The sequence below is a fragment of the Hypomesus nipponensis genome, chromosome 3, assembly GCF_054491055.1.
Source record: "Hypomesus nipponensis isolate SF chromosome 3, ASM5449105v1, whole genome shotgun sequence".
Classification (NCBI taxonomy): domain Eukaryota; kingdom Metazoa; phylum Chordata; class Actinopteri; order Osmeriformes; family Osmeridae; genus Hypomesus; species Hypomesus nipponensis.
The window spans coordinates 9,158,248-9,176,620 of record NC_140363.1 but is presented as its reverse complement, the minus strand read 5'-3'; the positions used below and the strand labels follow the sequence as shown (position 1 = coordinate 9,176,620).

General features: G+C 48.3%; 3 protein-coding genes across 7 annotated transcripts in view; all 3 read left to right on the top strand.

Moving 5' to 3' along the window:
- Positions 1 to 5,852, top strand: part of dph6 (diphthamine biosynthesis 6) — a 54,864-nt gene extending 49,012 nt beyond the window's left edge. For 2 of the 3 annotated variants that reach the window (XM_084675347.1, XM_084675346.1), the window contains 2 exons: positions 1,118 to 1,493; positions 5,641 to 5,852. In XM_084675347.1, the coding sequence (XP_084531473.1) occupies positions 1,118 to 1,493; positions 5,641 to 5,759 (495 nt within the window). In that variant the 3' untranslated portion in view covers positions 5,760 to 5,852. The remainder of the gene's footprint in view (positions 1 to 1,117; positions 1,494 to 5,640) is intronic. The other variant, XM_084675349.1, reaches the window with a different exon arrangement.
- Positions 5,853 to 6,958: 1,106 nt separating this feature from the next.
- LOC146299694 (uncharacterized) lies at positions 6,959 to 13,875 on the top strand. 2 transcript variants are annotated; one of them, XM_084675344.1, is made up of 2 exons: positions 6,959 to 9,431; positions 9,760 to 13,875. In XM_084675344.1, exon 2 carries the CDS (start codon positions 9,908 to 9,910, stop codon positions 13,673 to 13,675), a length of 3,768 nt encoding a protein of 1,255 aa, XP_084531470.1. In that variant the 5' UTR covers positions 6,959 to 9,431; positions 9,760 to 9,907; the 3' UTR covers positions 13,676 to 13,875. The 2 variants fall into 2 exon arrangements, with proteins under 2 accessions (XP_084531470.1, XP_084531471.1); XM_084675345.1 differs by having other exon boundaries at positions 6,959 to 9,451.
- A 247-nt stretch (positions 13,876 to 14,122) lies between these two features.
- aqr (aquarius intron-binding spliceosomal factor) overlaps positions 14,123 to 18,373 on the top strand; it is a 42,309-nt gene continuing 38,058 nt past the window's right edge. The window contains exons 1-10 of one of the 2 annotated variants that reach the window (XM_084675342.1): positions 14,123 to 14,247; positions 14,763 to 14,869; positions 14,975 to 15,031; positions 15,121 to 15,161; positions 15,264 to 15,299; positions 15,392 to 15,512; positions 15,986 to 16,126; positions 16,574 to 16,642; positions 16,958 to 17,058; positions 17,327 to 17,403. In XM_084675342.1, coding sequence (XP_084531468.1) covers positions 14,795 to 14,869; positions 14,975 to 15,031; positions 15,121 to 15,161; positions 15,264 to 15,299; positions 15,392 to 15,512; positions 15,986 to 16,126; positions 16,574 to 16,642; positions 16,958 to 17,058; positions 17,327 to 17,403 — 718 coding nt within the window. In that variant the 5' untranslated portion in view covers positions 14,123 to 14,247; positions 14,763 to 14,794. The remainder of the gene's footprint in view (positions 14,248 to 14,762; positions 14,870 to 14,974; positions 15,032 to 15,120; positions 15,162 to 15,263; positions 15,300 to 15,391; positions 15,513 to 15,985; positions 16,127 to 16,573; positions 16,643 to 16,957; positions 17,059 to 17,326; positions 17,404 to 18,373) is intronic. The other variant, XM_084675343.1, reaches the window with a different exon arrangement.

Genomic DNA, 18,373 nt, shown 5'->3' with positions numbered 1-18,373 from the left:
TGGACGCTGCGCAATCAGCGGAGTGAAGACATCTTTACCACTACCATTCCTCTCTATCGTTCTTTCTTTTCATTCCGTCTGTCCATTCACTGTGGGTTGTTGATACACAATTATTCCCTGGCTAAAGTTTAATCTGAAGGTAAGTGCTGCGTGGGTGTAGCCTGTGGAGCTGGGGTCACGGCAGGAACGCCTGTCGAATGGGACAAAGAAGGTGCCGCCGCCATTGCTCCTGTCGATGGTTTCTTCATTTTTTTCCTTTCGTTTTCTTTTTTTGTGTGAGTGAATTTCAAAATAAAGTGTATGTAACCTGTTATTATTCTGCACTTACGAAGTGGGGTGTAAGTGGATGAAAATTGATCCTGGGAATTGAAAAGGAGGTTAAGTGTTTTTGCCCTATCGACTCCAGGCAAAACGACGGCTGGGTAAAATGCTCATTTCTCCCCCATTAGAAGATGAAGCCACAGCCAAGTGTTATTCGAAGGGCTACATTGTAGCCATGGCTAGCCAGTCAGCCAGCCACAAGACAGCTGATGTCCATTAATGGACAATGATCCAGAAAGCAGAAAAACTTTATTTTTACTCCGTAATATTAAATAATTTAGAGCCATTACTGTGTTTTTCTGTTACATGTGTGTCTTGGTTTTGAAATGGTGTGAAATTGCCTCCGCGTGTTTGGAACATTCTTCTCTGAAACGTTCAAATGGCCTCTGTCTGTAGAGGAGGCTGTCATATTAGCTGATAGACCTGAAAGCACATTTCACTGCATTTGTTTTGTTTGGTTTATGGTTGCCGTAAAGCCTCTGCATTCTTGTCAAATTTGATTGTTAGCAACCCATCATTACATCAAGACACACCTCGCCACCTCAGAACTTAATTGATACCCTGTCAGTCATGTCGAAGATAAAAGCTCTTTTGTCTCAGGATGGATGTACAACCTATATATCTGTACTGTCTATCAGGAAATTGCTTTACAACGTTGTATAGCTCCCTTTTCTCCCAAGGTCAGAGAGAAAGGCAGGAGACACGATCTAAAGCCTACATACAGCTTCAATGCCTGCCACTGCAATTCCCCAAATGTACTAGTTCCAATCTAAATGCCACCTGGATGCATTTACAGGAGGAGCCAGAGGTCCAGCGTGCCCCTTTAGTGGTCGCCGTGGTGCCCGCCTTGCCAAGGGGCGCAGCCGTCGAGCTCCACGTCACCGCTGTCCGCGACGCCCCCGAGGAACGGACTTCCTGTCACATGACCACGGCGTTGGCATGCGGTTCCATAGAGTGCCGGGGCCTGGTGTCCAGCACCAGCCTGTGTGCCACCCTCTCCCTGGCCCTGTCGGTGCCCAGCACAGCCGCGCCCGCAGATATGGAAGAGATTCTCCAGGCGCTGTGTGCCACCCTCCAGAGGGCCAGGCAGAAGATGGCCGCTGGGCTAACTCCGCTGTGTGCCAGGGTGTTCTACAAGTGTGCCCACTCCCTGGCTGGACGCCTGGTCGCAGGTAACTATCACTCACGTCTTCGTGGCAGGTGGGGGGTGCCTCTTTAACGCCAGTACACTGTGGCGTCGGTGAAGTCGTCGACGAGCAGACGCCACCAGAGGAACGTCAGCCATCTTCCTCGCCGTTTAATTATACTTCTCGATTGTACTGCATAGCTCTGTCGCTGACAGCATCTTTTGTCATCATTATATTTCTACACGCCACCACCAGCTTATTCTCACAGGATTCTGGGTAGCCTCATCAAGACGAATGTGGAACGGTGTTTATTATTATTTTGGTCCCTGAAAGCGCTTCTCTCTCCGTCTCCAGCAAAAGGCCGACCAGAACATTCATCATACGGTCTCACTTGTCAGGTCTTTGCCGAAGCAATCAATTAGCAGTGTTGAATCCACGCCAGACCCGGTCCTTTCACTGTCACTTTTAGCTTCTGCATAACTCGTGTTTACGGTGTAGGGGGGGGGGGGGGGGGGGGATATTTGAAAGGACGAGGGCCCACGGACAGGAATAATAACCGTCTATTTAGAATACATGCGTTTGTACGTCTGAACACAAACTGGCCTTCTTTGTTTTTGTCTCTTTAATTATACAATCCTAATCCAGACTGTGTAGTTGGCTCTTCATAAGCTTCTCATGGGAGATGAAGACTTCACGCCTTAACACCAATCTGGTCTGAAGCACTCCTTTACAAATGATTGTCCTTGATTCTCATTTGATGTAAGCAATCTAAAAAAAAATTACAATGTGGTTGTGGACGTTTCTTCTTCAGAAAGACTTGAACAAGAAGAAATATGAGTTATTTGTGACATACATATTTGTGAACTAATACAATTACTGTTGGTAAAAAAACAAACAAATGTATCCAACAGTTGTACAGGAATGTTGTGTTCTACGGCGTACTAAGCCAGGAGATGGAAATAGCAGGGCCTACGGGACAAACAGTAGCCACGTTTTATTCTAATTAACCTATATATCTGTTTATATTTAGCATCTCAGTTGATTTCATATGTTTTCCAAATCGCATCATCAGAAAGTGTGCTATTAGATCAGTGAGCATAGGAATAGTGGTTTATGTCTGTTCCAAATCCAGACATTTCTACAATGTGTGTGTTTGTGTGTGTGTGCATGCATTTGTTTTACCCCCAAAGACAGTTATTGACTCATCGTTGAACTGGAATCTGTTACCTTTCCCTGGCACGCACCCCCCCCCCCTCCCTCCCTTCCCCGTCTGCCCTAGGAGCAGCCCCCCACCCCCCCCACCCCCCGGCCCTGTTCATGGGTCACAGCTCACCATCCCCGGGTGATGAGGCCCCTAAAAGTCAGAGCAGGAAAAGTAGCACCCCTGGCACTAAGCGTCACAGCACGCGCAACTGCCACCACCCCGGCCCATGCCCCGGCCTCGGCCCCAGCCCCAGCCTCAGCCCGGACCCCACGCTAAATGTGACTGCACACTTCCCCCCGAATCACTGGCGCTAGGATTCACGGCTGACAGACAAGGCATATGCTGCGGATGAAACCTTTAAAGATGTTGTCTCATCGCATTAGCCATGCCAGAGAGGGTCAGGGATGCGGCCTACTGTACCCCACCTTCCAACCAAGTGAGTGCACTTGATTAAAAGAGTCCGGAAGAATAAGAGCCGGGCCTCCACAGGACTGCAGCTTGTAGTAACAGCTCGGTGACTGTAGTAGGAAAACATAAAAGGGTAGTTCACTCCAAAAATGGTAGTATTATTGTTAAAGGAGACCATGTTGGTGTGTATTTTGGATGAACCACTAAGCTCAGAGCGGTAGTCAGTGTACCCTGGCAGGACATCCCCCCAACCCCCACCTCTCATCTCACCAGGAACCAAGGCGCTCCGCTGCCACCAAGGCCTCTCTGCCCTTATAGTTCAATTGCCTCTGCCGAAATGAGCAATTTTCATGAGCCGATGCCCCCTAATTACCCCCTCGTTTACCGGTTAATTTGAAGCGGTTTGGAAGTCAGTGTAGCACAACTAAAAACCACCATCTCCGGGCTCACGCCCCTGCAAGCCCAGCAGGCACCCAGCAGGGCCGCTCAAACGGCCTCCCTCAGTCCCTGGGTCTCTCTCCCTTTTGTCTTGCTCTCTCTCTCTCTCTCTCTCTCTCTCTCTCTCTCTCTCTCTCTCTCTCTCTCTCTCTCTCTCCTGTTCTCTCCCAAGTGTCTAAACTGTACTTATTGATTTACGAACACAAATCCTCATGCAAATCCAAAGGCTTTCATGGCATGTATAATGGACCAGCTTAGCTCCAGAAGACGTGGGTATGGAACACTGGGCTCTACCTCTCTCACTGGGCTGGCTGATTGACGGGCTGGCTGGCTGGTTGGCTGGCTGGTACCCCTGGCTGGGTGGTTTAGTTACATCCCATTGCTAATGTGATTGCTTTTAGGATCTTAATGGCCCCCATGGAACCATGATGAAGCCACGGGTAGCCACGGTAGGGGGGCTAGGGGACTAGGGGACTAGGGGACTAAGGGAAGGGGTAAGTGTGTGTGTGTGTGTTGTATTTGTAAGGCTTTGGCAGACACATGGCATAAAAGCACATTTACCCAGAAACGCTTTGACAAAAAAATACAAAAAAAACCACTCTTCAAATATGGTCACTCATTATAACCTTCAGCCCTCTCGTCATCGCTCACACGCTCACACACACGCAGTCCTGTCTGTGTGAGCTCAGAGACCAAAGTGTCCTAACATGAAACGGGATGTGTCGGAGAGAGTCGGGGATGAAGGCCGTGTTTCGTCTCTGCTAATATTCCTGTTTCCCTCGTCTGTGATCTCGCCGCTCGTCTCTGCTGTCTGCTGGGCCTCTCCGGAGGACCGCGCGTCCCAGGGTGCACCTAACGCCTCACATCCCGCAGAACACACACGCGCTCGCTGCTCTTAGTACTCGGGGATTTCAAAACAAATAGGGCCGGCGTGTTTGGTGGGTGCATTATGAGCTAATGAGCTCCTGTTCTTTTGTGCGTGCATTTAGCCCTCTGTGAGGATCGCTGATGAAAGAGGATGAGGCCGATTAAATGGCACCGAGCAGCGCTTGTAACCTTCCTGTCCTCATCTCTCTCCGCAAGTTCACTTTGGTGCCACAAACTTGGCGTTAGCGACGCGGCTAGCCGTAACTCATCACTGACACCAGCTCACTAAGTACTTAAGGCACAGTACATGCATCTCCATTCCACTGCTCGTTGTTTTGGCTGCCGGCACAGTGTGGGTGCAGTGGCCGTAGCTTTGGATTGACAGGTGTGACACCCTGTGTATCTTCACGGTCTTCAGAGGATCTGATTCCTTGTGACCACACCCTTGTCAGATTCAACATGCGCTTAAACACGGCCAGACAGCCAACAAAGCGTCAGGAACACTTGTGACCAATTAGAGAGAGGCATGGAAAGGGATGCAAGGCGGTGGTGGGGGGTGGTCAGGTCTCCCAGTGGACTCCGCTAAACAGACCAACTGTCATCAAGGCTGTCCTCACACACACTCAGTGAATTCTCACATGTCCAGTAGCTGTCGGGTGACTGCCATCTCCCTCAACACTCAAGACCACGCTCGCACACACAGGCACGCACACACACACACACACACATACATGCACACACACACAGATCTCCAGTGAAGCTTAGCGAGTCAATCCCAACACAGCCTCCTGACGACTCAACACAGCAGGGAGGCAGGATTCATTCCACGACATCCCACCAGCAAGCTGCTCGTTTGGCCAAAAGGGACCCCTCTCTAAGTGTGTGTGTGTGTGTGTGTGTGTGTGTGCACGCGCGCGCGCGCGAGTGCGTGTGTGTGGTAGGGGTTCAGTAGCTTATATGTACAACCCTCGCTGGCCATATGTCTGCACTGCAGGGGTTTGAATGGGAAGCAACAATCTGGCCAGGGTTTGGGAATGTCAATACTTTGTGAATAGGCCTGTGTTCCCTGGTCGAAGGGTGAAGCGCTGCTTCTGTCCAGGGGCAGGCCTCCGAGCGACGGCCATGTTGGGGTCTTATCCTCATGTCAACGAAAGGCACTTTACACATTTTGGATCAAATGTCATTTTTTTTCTGTTTATCCCTCTCTGTCTCCTTCTTTGTTTTCTCCTTGATCTCTCTTCTTCCTCTCTCTCTCTTTCTGATTCTCTCTCTCAGGCCTGGAGGAATGTTTGAGGATGACCCTAGACCAGTCCAGTCCATCTGTAGCCCTGGTTCCAGTTCTGGACCTGCCCGACTCCCTGATCCTCCACCTGTCCTGCTGGCTCAGTGTTTAGACTCAGCGAGAGAGAGAGAGAGAGAGAGAGACCATCCACACAGAGAGACTGTTGAACGGTTCTGGGCCTCAGCAACAGTAGGAGAGACCACAACAAGACCCCTGAAGACCGTGAAGATGACCGATTGTGTAGAGTTTTTCAAATGGGTGTGTGGATGTGAACACCATTGTGCACACTTGAATAGCAAAGATAAAAATCTTGATCTTGAAGCCTTCGCCTTAAACAATCTGTCTGTGTGCGTGTGAGTCTGCATGTGTGAGTGCGTGGGACTTTGGTGCGTGTGCACGTGAGCGTGCGTGTGCGTTTCCGCGCGCGTGTAAGCGTAGTATGTCTATGGAAGTAGCCAACACCATAGGCTCTAATCCACTGTATCCGTCCCCTAAGCTCAGAGCAGCTGTCACCAGGCAGCCACAGAGAGGAGACAGGCCTGCCGAGCATACCAGAGGACAGGAGCCCACAGTTTGAGAGAGAGAGAGACAGAGAGAGAGAGAGAGAGAGAGAGAGACAGAGAGAGAGAGAGAGAGAGAGAGAGAGAGAGAGAGAGAGAGAGCAACAGTAGGGGTATCTCTGACCAGACACACATCCCTTGGCTCATCCCTGGATCTCCTGCTGTTAGTGCCGGAGTCACGGCCGCTCCAGCACCAGCACCACACCAGCTGTGCTGTGCAGAGACGCGGCCCATGGCCTGACGAGGTGGCCCGGCCCTGCCGCTCTGCTCCGTGGTGGGAGGACAGCGGGGTCCTTTGTTTGTTTCTCCCTCATGCTCCACAGGCCAAAGACGTGTTATTATAGAGTAATAGGCAATCAGGAGCAAGCCACCTGAAGAGATTAAGGCTCCTCATAGTCCCCATCGATTCGAAGGCTTCTCTGGTTAATAGGAAAGGGACGATCCCCACACAGCTGCGGGGCAGGGTCCTCCTGGGCGGGCGGCTGGGTGTGTGTGTGCACATACACGTGTGTGCGCTTATGTGTGTGTGTGTGTGTGTGATCACAGGTGGTGTGATTGTGTGGGAAGAAAACAGTGCCATTAACTATTGCTTCTGGAACATTTCGCTTTCTCAAAGATCGCGAACCATATTATTGACGAGCTCAATTGGAATGCGCCTTCGCCCAGGCTCTTCCCTCCATTGTGTTGGAGGGGGAGGGCGCGGAGGGGGAGGGCGAAGGGGGTGAAGAGGGGGGCGGGGGGGGGGGGGGGGGGGGCAGAGAGAAGGGTGCGTAGAGGGGCTATTGATCCGCACCCATCTGCCTGCCGCTCTCAGCACTGTTATCAAAAATTGAACAATAGCGACAACCAACGCAGCTTGAAGATTTGCTTTACTTGTTTTCTATCGGAGGTCGATACATTTAAAAACAAACAAGCAATTGTCCATGAGGGCGATAGCACCATAAATATCCATGTGAAGTTCAGTATAGTGGTTTACCTCGAGGTCAGGGCAACGTGTATCAGCGGAACTCCCACAGTATCAGTAGCAGGAGCTGGTTTTAGCTGGCTACATCTACTGTATGTGTTGTACTCGTTCTGTTTGGGTTTGAGATGTCTCATTAAAAGGCTGAACACGTGGGAGTTGTCCACACGTTTCTTCTCTATTGAACTGATTGAGTCCAAAGCCATGTGTAAGGAAAATATCTTTCTGTTCACGAGTCATGTTCAAGAGGAGCCAGGGACCCCTCTGTGTACTGCAGGACTCGGGCTTGGCTCGACTGCAGCGGACACCACCGCGGTATGGAGACACATTGTTGTGGTCGTGGTACGGTATGGGTAAAAAAAACTAGTGAAAAACATCAACTGGGAGCAATCTTCCGGTTAGTCTGAGGCACTGAGGCCTTTAAATGGGTGTGCCACACACGCAGCCAGACAACCACTTGTCGATGAGCACAACAAATAGGATGTTCTTCAGGCAGACAAACACAGCCACCGCCACAAGAATGCAGTGTAACTCCTAACATAACCAGTGTGTCTAAGCTACTCTTCGGCATCTGTATTTCTTTTGTTTCCACAACCACCATGTCGCCTCAGAAATATGAATAGACAGGATGACATTTTGTTTTTCTTTTTGTGTATGTGTGTTTTTTCTTCATGTTTCTTTATTTTTCTCCACCAAACAGACCTGCAGCTGCCTCACACACAAACTTGGGAGTTGTGGCTAACATTGTCCTTTGTGTGCAATGTACAGCCCTGCGGCTCTTGTCATTGTGGCCAGGCACATGGACTTTGACTGTGTTCTAGCTCCTCCAGGCTCCTCCTGGCTAGCCAGGCTGATGTGTGGCTCCCCTCCCCCCTGGCAGTGAGGCTGCAGCGGGGAGCTCTGCTCAGAATGCTGGGCTCTGGGCTTCAGACACACAGTGGGGCCTTATGGTCTATATGGGAGTAAATGATCTGATAGTTATGTTTTGAAAATTATGTTGATGATAATATGTTGCATTATTACTATGTCTAGTCACAAGATAATGTGTGTTAAATGTTACATTAGATGTAGCAGTAAGTTAAGGTGTGCCAGTGCAACCCTTCCTGCTAGATTGGAAACCATTTTAATTGAGTGGTGTATGCTGTCCTCCAGTGGCTAAAATTGGTACTGTATGTCTAAAAGAAATCCCAAACCTTTTACATTGATTTTTGCAAGCCTGTATATCACGAATACAGTTTCCCATTGACCAGTCTGTTGTTGCATCCACAGTGTCTAAAATATCCGAGACAAAGCTTCTAAAATGAAGGCTGAGTGTATCGACTGCAACTACTGACTCATACAGACAGGTTGTCCCGGGACAGGAGAGACACTCAAGTTAATGGTTCATGTGTGATTAAACTGAAAGGTGTTGGGTGAGCCAATGTGGAACATAAGGAGGCTGAATCAAATACGTACTTACCTGGGGATTATACTGATAAGACTAATCTTTCCTGATTCCGTAACATACATATTAATGTAATTGCTGATATTATTGCTGATATTATCCAGACCAGTTGAAGAGTTGAACCATGATAAGATATTGCTGAATGTCGTACACGAGGTGTACAGTATCCCTTGGAACGGTAGGTTAGGTGAACGAGTAAAAGACCGATTTGTCTCTTGGATAAGTCTTAAATGGCTGGAAGATTAAGATTGTAGATGAGGTTGTAATTAAAGTTAGGGTAAGTGTAGGCGTCATAATCCTGCTACAATCCTATTACAAATAACACCTTCAAAGTGTGTTTGGATTTCGTCAACGTGTGAATACATGTCCAAACAAATGTAAATAATTTAATCAGATCAGTCTGTGCTTTTTAGTTGAATATGTTCAAATCTATCAACTTTATGCATTTTGGAAAGTGTGTTTTGACATCTTACTTTGATTTATGTAAGGTAACATTGGCATACTTTGTTAATGTACTATAAACTGTCTGCAATGGTTTGCAGATCATGTGGTCTTGTGTTGCAGTTATTTTAAATAAACAAATATGCGAAAAAAATATTGAACATTCATGATGCCGAAGGAACTTGCGATAAAAGGTTTCCGCCCGTGCATCAAAGAGAGACGAACAACTGAGTACGCATGTTTTGTGAGCCGGGGCCCGCCGGCTGAGCGCAATGAAGCCACGTATCCAATAAACATCCAGATCTAGCCGGTGCGATGAATATAGAGACCAATGTCGAAGACACCGAGAACGAAGGATACAGTGTCTGGAGCCCCTCTGTAAGGCCCTCGTAATAAACGTTTGTATATGTATTTTTACTGATGCAAAATATGCTTGTTTTACGTCGATGCTGCTTACTAATGTTGCCTTGCACGATAAGTATTTTACCTTGAATATTAAACTTACCATTATACAGTTATTACAACGGTGTTATCATTACGCTAGCATCTATGCTAATAGCTAGCATGTTGTCATATAGTTTGCTAGGTAGCTAGCTAATGAAAAGAGATGCATTCATATGTAAAATACAACTATTCTACTACCGTATCTATATTAAACATTTCATTTCGGCTGTATTTTGATTATTTCCGTTTATGATCCCCCCAGGCATCGTATGAGGAAGACGGTCGGAAAGAATAACTGATTCCTCTTTGCCTCCGTTTAAGGAACGCTGAGTTTGTGTAATCTCAATGCAAGAAAAATAATCAACCCGTCAAGAGCAAAGACTGAAAGTTATAACGAATTTCCTTCCATAATGCATCAGTGCACTGTTTGTTCAAAATCATTCCCTAGTGCCTCTAAACTGGAGCGTCATCACTTCACTCACACTGGACAGAAACCCTTCACTTGCACAGTTTGTGACAAAGGCTTTCGCCAATCTGTCCATTTAAAAAAGCACATAGAGACCCACACAGGAAAAAGCAACCCTTGGAGTTTCCCCACAGACAGTCTCCAACATGGCAGCTTCCCAAATCCCATGGAGCCAGTGTCTACCCGTCAAGATCAACCCTCGCCAGATAAGTCTGGACATGACTTCAATATCTACAACACCATGCCATTGCAACCAACCAGGCCAATGTTTTCCCAAACACAAGAAGCTAAAGAAAGAATGCCACTGTCGACCGGTATCTCTCCCACAGAGATGAGACACCAGCCAGAACTCCTACCCTCTCTGATTGATAATGGCTTCATCAGCCAACAGAACATCCTAGCCAATAGTCAGTTCCTCCCAAACCCAATGTTTCATGACCCCATGGGGGCCTCCACAGCCATGGGGAGTAGTCAGAGTGCAGCAGGCTTCTGGCACACAGATCAAGGCAGCACAGCCAAGAAGCACACATGCACGGTCTGCCTGAAGTCTTTCAACTCATCCTACCATCTTCAGAGGCATATACCCACACACAGTCAACTTAAGCCCTTCGAGTGTGAAACATGTGGGAAGGCATTCAAACAGAAGGCCCATCTGAAATCCCACTCCCAGTCACACCACAGTGCTGGCTTCTCTGAGGACCCCCCTGTATCTGAGGCCCAGCAGGGTTCCTCGGCTGGTAAAATGAGGGTGAACCACCAGTGTCCGACCTGTTTGAAAACGTTCTGCTCGCCGTCCAAACTGAAGCGTCATTTCATGATTCACACGGGACAGAAGCCGTACTCCTGTGGGGACTGCGGGAAATCATTCAGGCAGGTGTGGCACCTCAAAACACACCTGTATGCACATAGGTGTGCGGGTACCGGCGCCGATGTTAAGTCGGAGACAAATAGCCAGACCTTGAACGGTTCCTCGACTTCACAGCCCGTTGGCGATAAGTCATCCGCTCCGGGTAATCCTGTGACTTCCTCCGTGGAGATGGAGCTTCAGTGTGAGATAAGTGTGCGGACTCCTCCCGGCCACGACCAGTTAGAAACGACAGATCAGAGTCCGAATGATGTCAAGGTCGAGCAGCAAGGACATGCATCGAATCACTACCAGTGCAGCATCTGCTCAAAGACATTCAGCAGCTTAAGTAAACACAGGCAGCATTACGCGACTCATAAAGAGTTGAGACCCTTTCAGTGCCAGGTCTGCAATAGAGCCTTCCGCCTGGCTGTCCATTTAAAACGGCATCAGATCAGTCACAAGAACCCGGATGAGGAATTTCAGAATCAAAGTCTGTCGGAGACCCCTGGGAAGGCTCTCTTAAACTCTCACCAGCATCCCAACAATGGGATGGCTTCTACTCAACCCAGTGACGGGCATGCTCCTCACCACGGCATCATGGTGAAACCGGAGAATGCAAGACCAAAACCCAGTGACGAACAGGATTGTGCGCTGCAGGGAACTGACCCCTCGCTGGTCTCTGACCAGCAGACAGGATCAGGCCAGGCCAACAGTCAGCAGCAGAAGATCAGGCACAGACCCCATTCATGTCCGACATGCCTCAAGCGGTTCCCTTCTCCATCCAAACTCCAGAGGCACATGATGACCCATACAGGGCAGAGGCCTTTTGGGTGTGAGTCATGTGGGAAGAGATTCCGCCAGCTAAGTCACTTGAGGATCCATTCTCGCACTCACCTGTGGACAAAATACTACAAGCAAAAGTTGCCTCTCACTACCAAACCTTCCTCTGCGTCGGTCGATAATGATTCCCCAAACGATGCAGCCCTGAAGCAAAGTGAACAGGACACACTTTCAGAGAGACAGTTTGGTCAACCCAGCACTGGAGCAGTTGGGTGGAATGAAAACAATAGTAAAAAACAAGGGTTTCAGCATGCAACACCTCCACCTTTCAGGCCTCAAAGGAAGACCTTCGCTTCCACTAGACAGAGGCATACTTGCCACCCCTGTGGGAAAACCTTTCCCCTGTTGACTCAATATAAACTCCATGTATGCTCAAATCCTGGACTTCAAGGTAAGGATAACCTTGACTGCGGGCCATTTACCTCTCAGCAAACAGCTTCAAATTCAAGCGGCCTGTCCGAACCAAATCATTGTTCCAAGACGGCCACAAAGAGGCGCAAGTCTACCAACCCTGTGGGAAATCCAGTGTATACCAGACACCAGTGTTTGATCTGTTATAAATACTTCCCGTCATTCTCCAAACTAGAAAGACATAGTCGCGTGCACACAGATTTGAGACCCTACAACTGCCTGGCGTGTGGGAAAACCTTTCGACAAGCCACACACCTGACGGTCCACGAGAGAACTCACAACAAGTTTGGGCCCCTCAGACCGACCTCTCAGCAAGCTACGACGAGTCATGTAAAAGCACAACCACAAAAACAACATCCTCTTCAATATCCTAAAATACACATCCAAGTTCCTCAGATGAGTACTATGAAAACGGACCTTAGGCCTTCGAAAAGTACAAAAGAGTGGGTAGGGATGCAAGGCAGCTATGAAGACTCACTCCATAACCAAGAGAATACTCACCACGAAAACAAACAAGCCGTGGAAATCAGCGAAAAATCCTCTCCCGACAAAACAAACACGCTTGCCAATCCTAAAATCAAAAGCAAAGTGGCTGGTGATAAAAGGAAAGGTCATGTGTGCACTATTTGCCAGAAGGGCTTTGACACTCCATCCAAGCTGTCCAGGCACTTCCTTATTCACACGGGGTTAAGGCCATTCAAATGCAGTTTCTGCAGTAAGGCCTTCAGGCAGGTCTGGCACAGGAGAAACCACGAGCGCACCCATGAGAGCGTGCTGTTCAGCAATCCCCAGGACAACAGCGCACAAGAATCCCCAGACAACTATCCCACCGAGCGCCACGGTTCCGGAAGCCTCTCCGACGGTCCCACCACCAGCTCCGAGGGCGACGCCCACAGGGAAGAGCCCCAGCCCCGTGACGACAGCCCCGATCCCTGCTCCGTCACCAACGAGGCCGTTTCTGGTCACCCCACAGAGACAAGGGACAACAAATGTGTGGATTTCCATAGCCTGCCAGCCCATACCATGGACTTTGACAATAAACCAGGGGATCTGTATCAGTGCCCTGAGTGTCACAATGTGTATCAAACCCCCTCTGAGCTGGCCTCACACCTTGAGGCCCACTGGCGTGTCAACTCCCAGGACCTACTGGGCCCTCCCCAGGCACAGCACGAGGCTGGGAGCAGCACACAGCGCATGGGGATGGCTTTCCCTGCCAATAGAGGCCTCGACGATACTGGTAGTCGTGAGGTGTTTAGTGAGAGGCATTCTGGGAGTGAGAGTTCTGTTGGTGAAATCCCCCTGCAGGCAGAAATGCATTATAACGATTGGAGCGAACCACTCCGGTCGCTTCAGTGTAGGAAGTGTCTGAGGTCTTTTGCTCTGGAGAGAGATCTGCAGCTCCACAAGTGTGCTAGTGGAACTCAGACCGAGGCTACTCAATCCAACCAATATCAGTGTGCCATATGCTTCAAGAATTTTGTTTCTCCCTCCAAACTGAAAAGACATTACGTGACACACACTGGTCAGAGGCCATACATGTGTGAAGTATGCGACAAGACTTTTACACAGTCTTCCCATTTAAAAACACATCGTCACCGAAGCCATAAACAGTAAAAAAAAAAAAACAGGCATGCTTTGGGAGGAGGGTGGCATCTCGTGATTATAACTAGAGTTAGTTCCTTTTAAAGTGTACAACATTTCCTATAGTTTTACGTATATAGAACATTATATGTTTTTGTTTACCTGCATGCTATTCATTTATAATGGTGGTATTACATGTACAAGATAAGATAATAAACCTTGAGTGAAACAGTCTCTGTTGTCTGGTCTTTTAAAATGAAATGAATTACTAATATGGAGGATGATTTTGTGATAATAAAGGTAAATCATTCCTTGTTTACTACAATATTATTAACGTTGCACTAACCGGGGATAATCTTGTATATTATAATTTCATATATATTAGATGAAATATAAGATTATAGTTTGCGTTTATCGATATGTTTTACCATGTAGGAATTAAGCCATTGACGGAACTAAAGTTTCGCTGTGTGTACCGACAGGATGTTGAACAGGAATTCTGTTCGTACAGGAAGTGTATCGCCCTAAACACGATTTGCTTGTGTACATGCTTGTGTACGTACTTGTACGGAGTTTACGTGTACCCTATGTTGTAAAGCATAAAGGTTAGTTCCTTAAATTATTGAATCTACCTGCGTTTTAAAATGAATAGCTTGAAGACTAGCCATCAATTTACTGAAACATAACAAGTTACTAGCTAACTGCTAGCTGGTTGAAATTCAAATGCGCCTTTGTATTTAGCTACGTAGGTTAGCTAGTTTAATTAGCGCCAAATAAATAGTTGGTGCAGTTTCAAAGTTAACAAGGAAACGGCATACATACGCCAAAAGTTAAATAAATAAACAAATTTAATGCAGCACGTAGTTAGTCTACAATCAATATGGCATCGTTTATTTGGTTCGTGTAGAGCTAGCTTGTTAATCTGCAAGAATGTCGAGCAAATCAAACATGGTACTGGCATTATGCTGGTGGCTTACTCTGTTAGTACCCATTCAATTAGCTATTTAATTGAGAAATAACTCCTATATGTTAGGTCGATTCACATACTGTACCTGGTGAAGCGGTCTGTGTGTAACGCATTTGCTGAAGCTTGGTGTTTATTGCACGACTTTGTCCTCAGCAAGCTTGACTTCCTAGCTGTTCAAAACAGTCATGGAGAAAGAAACTCCGGCCAAAAAGGCTTCTGCGCCCTCTGTTTCTCAAATCAATGCGGAATATGTCACACAGGTAAGTGACACACATTTGATATTAGCAACTCACAGACACATAGTTTACTTGTTAGTGGGCTAACTTGGAAAGATAGATGTTACAGCGCCTCTGTCTCCTTTACAGTTGGCTAACAGATATTGGGCACCCCATTCGAAGAATAAGCTGCCCTTCGACCCTAAGGTGAGTTTCCTTCTCAGCTACAATTTTGATGAGCATTTATTGGTGCTTCCTGGCTCCATCTCTAAACATTGTGATTTCCACCGACTCAGGTCATGGAAGATGTTTACCTGAAAGAGATTTTCCAGTCCAAGTAGGTGGTTTAAATCATCACGTGAACATGCAACAAAAAAGGCTTTTCCAGATCTGTATTCATAACTAATATGTCCTTCCTTGTCTCTTGCACTGAATTCAGGTTTGCCATAAGAAAGATAATGTTACTGGAGTTCAGGTGAGTAACCCCTCCCTCCTCTGAATTCCATTTTTAAATGTGACATTTTCTTTACAGTATCTAACATCATGACTGTCCGCCCTTCTCTGCAGTCAATATCTGGAAAACTACCTGTGGGTGAACTACTCACCGGACGTGTCCAGCAAGGCTTACCTCATGTCCATCTGCTGCATCATCAACGAGAAGTTCAGAGAGAACGTTCCGGCCTGGGAGGTAAGGAAGGCTGCACGGTGTCGCCACACACACTAACCTGGTTTGCTGGTGTCTGGAGAAGACTTGAGTGTATGGTAGGGATTGTCAACACAGTGCAACACTTACTTATTTGCCATATCAGACTATTAAAGACAGTGGTCACAGAAGGTTCGAGTTGACCCACTTTCTCTTCAAAACAACAAGAAAATGAACCATTGTTCAACTAGGTTGAATTCATCACCATACAATAGGTCTTAACGTTCTGCAGACACTTGTAAGGGGGACCACTGCCTCTCAGTAAGAATTGGAAGGACCCAGTGACCTTGTTGTGTGTCCAATGACCCTCGTTGTGCTGTGTGTCCAGTGACCCTCGTTGTGCTGTGTGTCCAATGACCCTCGTTGTGCTGTGTGTCCAATGACTCTCGTTGTGCTGTGTGTCCAATGACCCTCGTTGTGCTGTGTGTCCAGTGACCCTCGTTGTGCTGTGTGTCCAGGTGTTCAAGAAGGAGCCCAGCCACTTCCCCTACTTCGTCAAGTGTGTCATGGAAGCAGTGCTGGAGGGAGACCAGGCCGGCCTGACCCTGAAGGAACAAACTGTCCTCCTGGTCTTCCTGGACCACTGTTTCAACAGCCTGGTAGGAGCCACCCCCTGTACACAAAAGAGAGTGTGTGTGTGTGTTTCCTTCCTGCCCCTTTGGAGGAATACCATCGTACTTGCAGTGACACAGTTTCAGCATGTTGTTTTGCATGGAAGTCCACTAGGGGGCAGTATTGTACTTCAGATCAAGCATTATAGCCATAAAGGTTTCTAACCATACTGTAGTCTTTGCCTCTCCTCAAAACCACAGGGAGCCACTGCGGAAAACTCGCTCTGAATTGCTCTCTCTCCAAGCCTATGTTGTTCTCCGAGAGTATTCAATCTATTTCCACTTGATGCAGTTGTAAATGTTCAGGTTGCTTTGAAATATATCTTCCATAACTCTATTAAATCATCTCTTTGATGGCTCATTTGCTTTTTGTACCCCCCTCCCCTCCACTCCTCTCTCCCTTCATCTTCCCATCCCTGTCTCCTCCCCTCTCAGGAGGTGGACTTGATTCGAGAGCAGGTGCAGCAGCTCATTTCTCTGCCCATGTGGATGTGTCTCCTGCCGGTAAGAGACACTCTTCTCATCCTCCACACTAGATTTGTACATCTGTTCATCTAGCACATGCTTTTATCCAGAGCAATGTACAAAAAGCACATACGGTCAGTGCAGCAAATAATCAAGGACTAAAAGTGCACTGTCATTAATATTAGAGTGGATAGTACCGGGTAAAAGTCTGTATTTGAGAACACACAGTGCAACAATGGCAGTGCGACAGTAGGAAATGCCAAAGGGCTTTAAGTCAAATGCAGCTACAGGTGTGGTAAACAAAAATGTCATAAACACAATGATTCATCGATCCGCATGATTTCTTTGCCACAGTCGAGACTGCAGCACGAGCTGAAGAAAGTCCCCAAGATGCAGAAGTTCTGGAACCTGATCAAGAAGAATTACGACAAGATGGTCGGCGAAGACGCAGAGCTGTATGGCACTGTTCCTCTCTCTCTTTGCTCGTGTCGTCCACCTGCCGTCAGAGACGGGCACATGAAAGGCCCTCACATGGAGATACAAGCCTCTAATATCTCTCTCCCCCCTCCCCCCCCCCCCTCTCTCTCTCTCTCTCTCTCTCTCTCTCTCTCTCTCTCTCCCCCCTCTCTTTCTCTCCCTCTCTCTCCCTCTCTCCCTCTCTCTCTCTCTCGCTCTCTCTCTCTCTCTCTCTCTCTCTCTCTCTCTCTCTCTCTCTCTCTCTAGAGCCAAGAAGGAGAGAACGTTCCTCTCTGCGCTCATTAAGAAATTCCGGGGCGTTCTGACGTCCATCCCTGCATCAGGTGAACAACCTCCTCCCTCTTCTTGCTCCTCCTCCTCCCTCTTCCTGCTCCTCCTTCTTCCTGCTCCTCCCTCTTCCTGCTCCTCCCTCTTCCTGCTCCTCCTCCTCCCTCTTCCTGCTCCTCCTTCTTCCTGCTCCTCCCTCTTCCTGCTCCTCCCTCTTCCTGCTCCTGGTGGAGCACCGCACATACGCACCCACGTTCGCAAGCTGCCTTCTGTTCAGCCCTAGTTGTAGTCTCAGTCTGCCTGCATGCAGAGGATTTGAGATGAAGGGTAAAGACGCCCCACCGCACTCAAGACGCAGCAGTCCTGTTCATCCACGTGCTTCCCCTCTGTGTGGCTCTCTTTCCCTCGCCCTTTGTTTTGCTCTCTCTCCTTTCCTCTGCTCTCTCTCTCTCTCTCTCTTTCTCTCTCTCCTTTCCTCTGCTCTCTCTCTCTCTCTCCTTTCCTCTGCTCTTTCTCTGCCGGCTGTTTGTTCAGCTGACCCAGCAGGTCTCGTGTGCCTCATCTCAGCTCATCAGAGACCTTATTACCAGTGAGAGACACACCTCTCCTACCCCTGCGCCAGTCACCAAAAGTCAGCCCCCCCCCCTCCCTCCCTCTGACCTGTGCAGAGAGAGCCTGGTGCTAAGCTGCCTCGCCCCCCCCTCCCACAGGGACGAATGTCACTGTGTCATAATGTAGACCGACACCCCCCCACCCCCCCCCCAAACCTGCATGCCCAGAATAGAACTAGCCTGTGTGTGTTGAGAGAGGGCCCAGGCCACATAGCAGCAGGGTGAAGGTGGTCCCGCTGGGTCCCAGATCCTAATCTATTCTGTCGGGTCCCAATATTAGCCCAAGTACACACACACACACACACACAGCCCTTTAATGAGTCCTGGACTCCCTGCAGGCTGTTGGAGGGCTGCTGGGGGCTTCCTGGCCAGACTCCATCACTCTGCAGGAAACCACCGTGTCCACACTGACCCA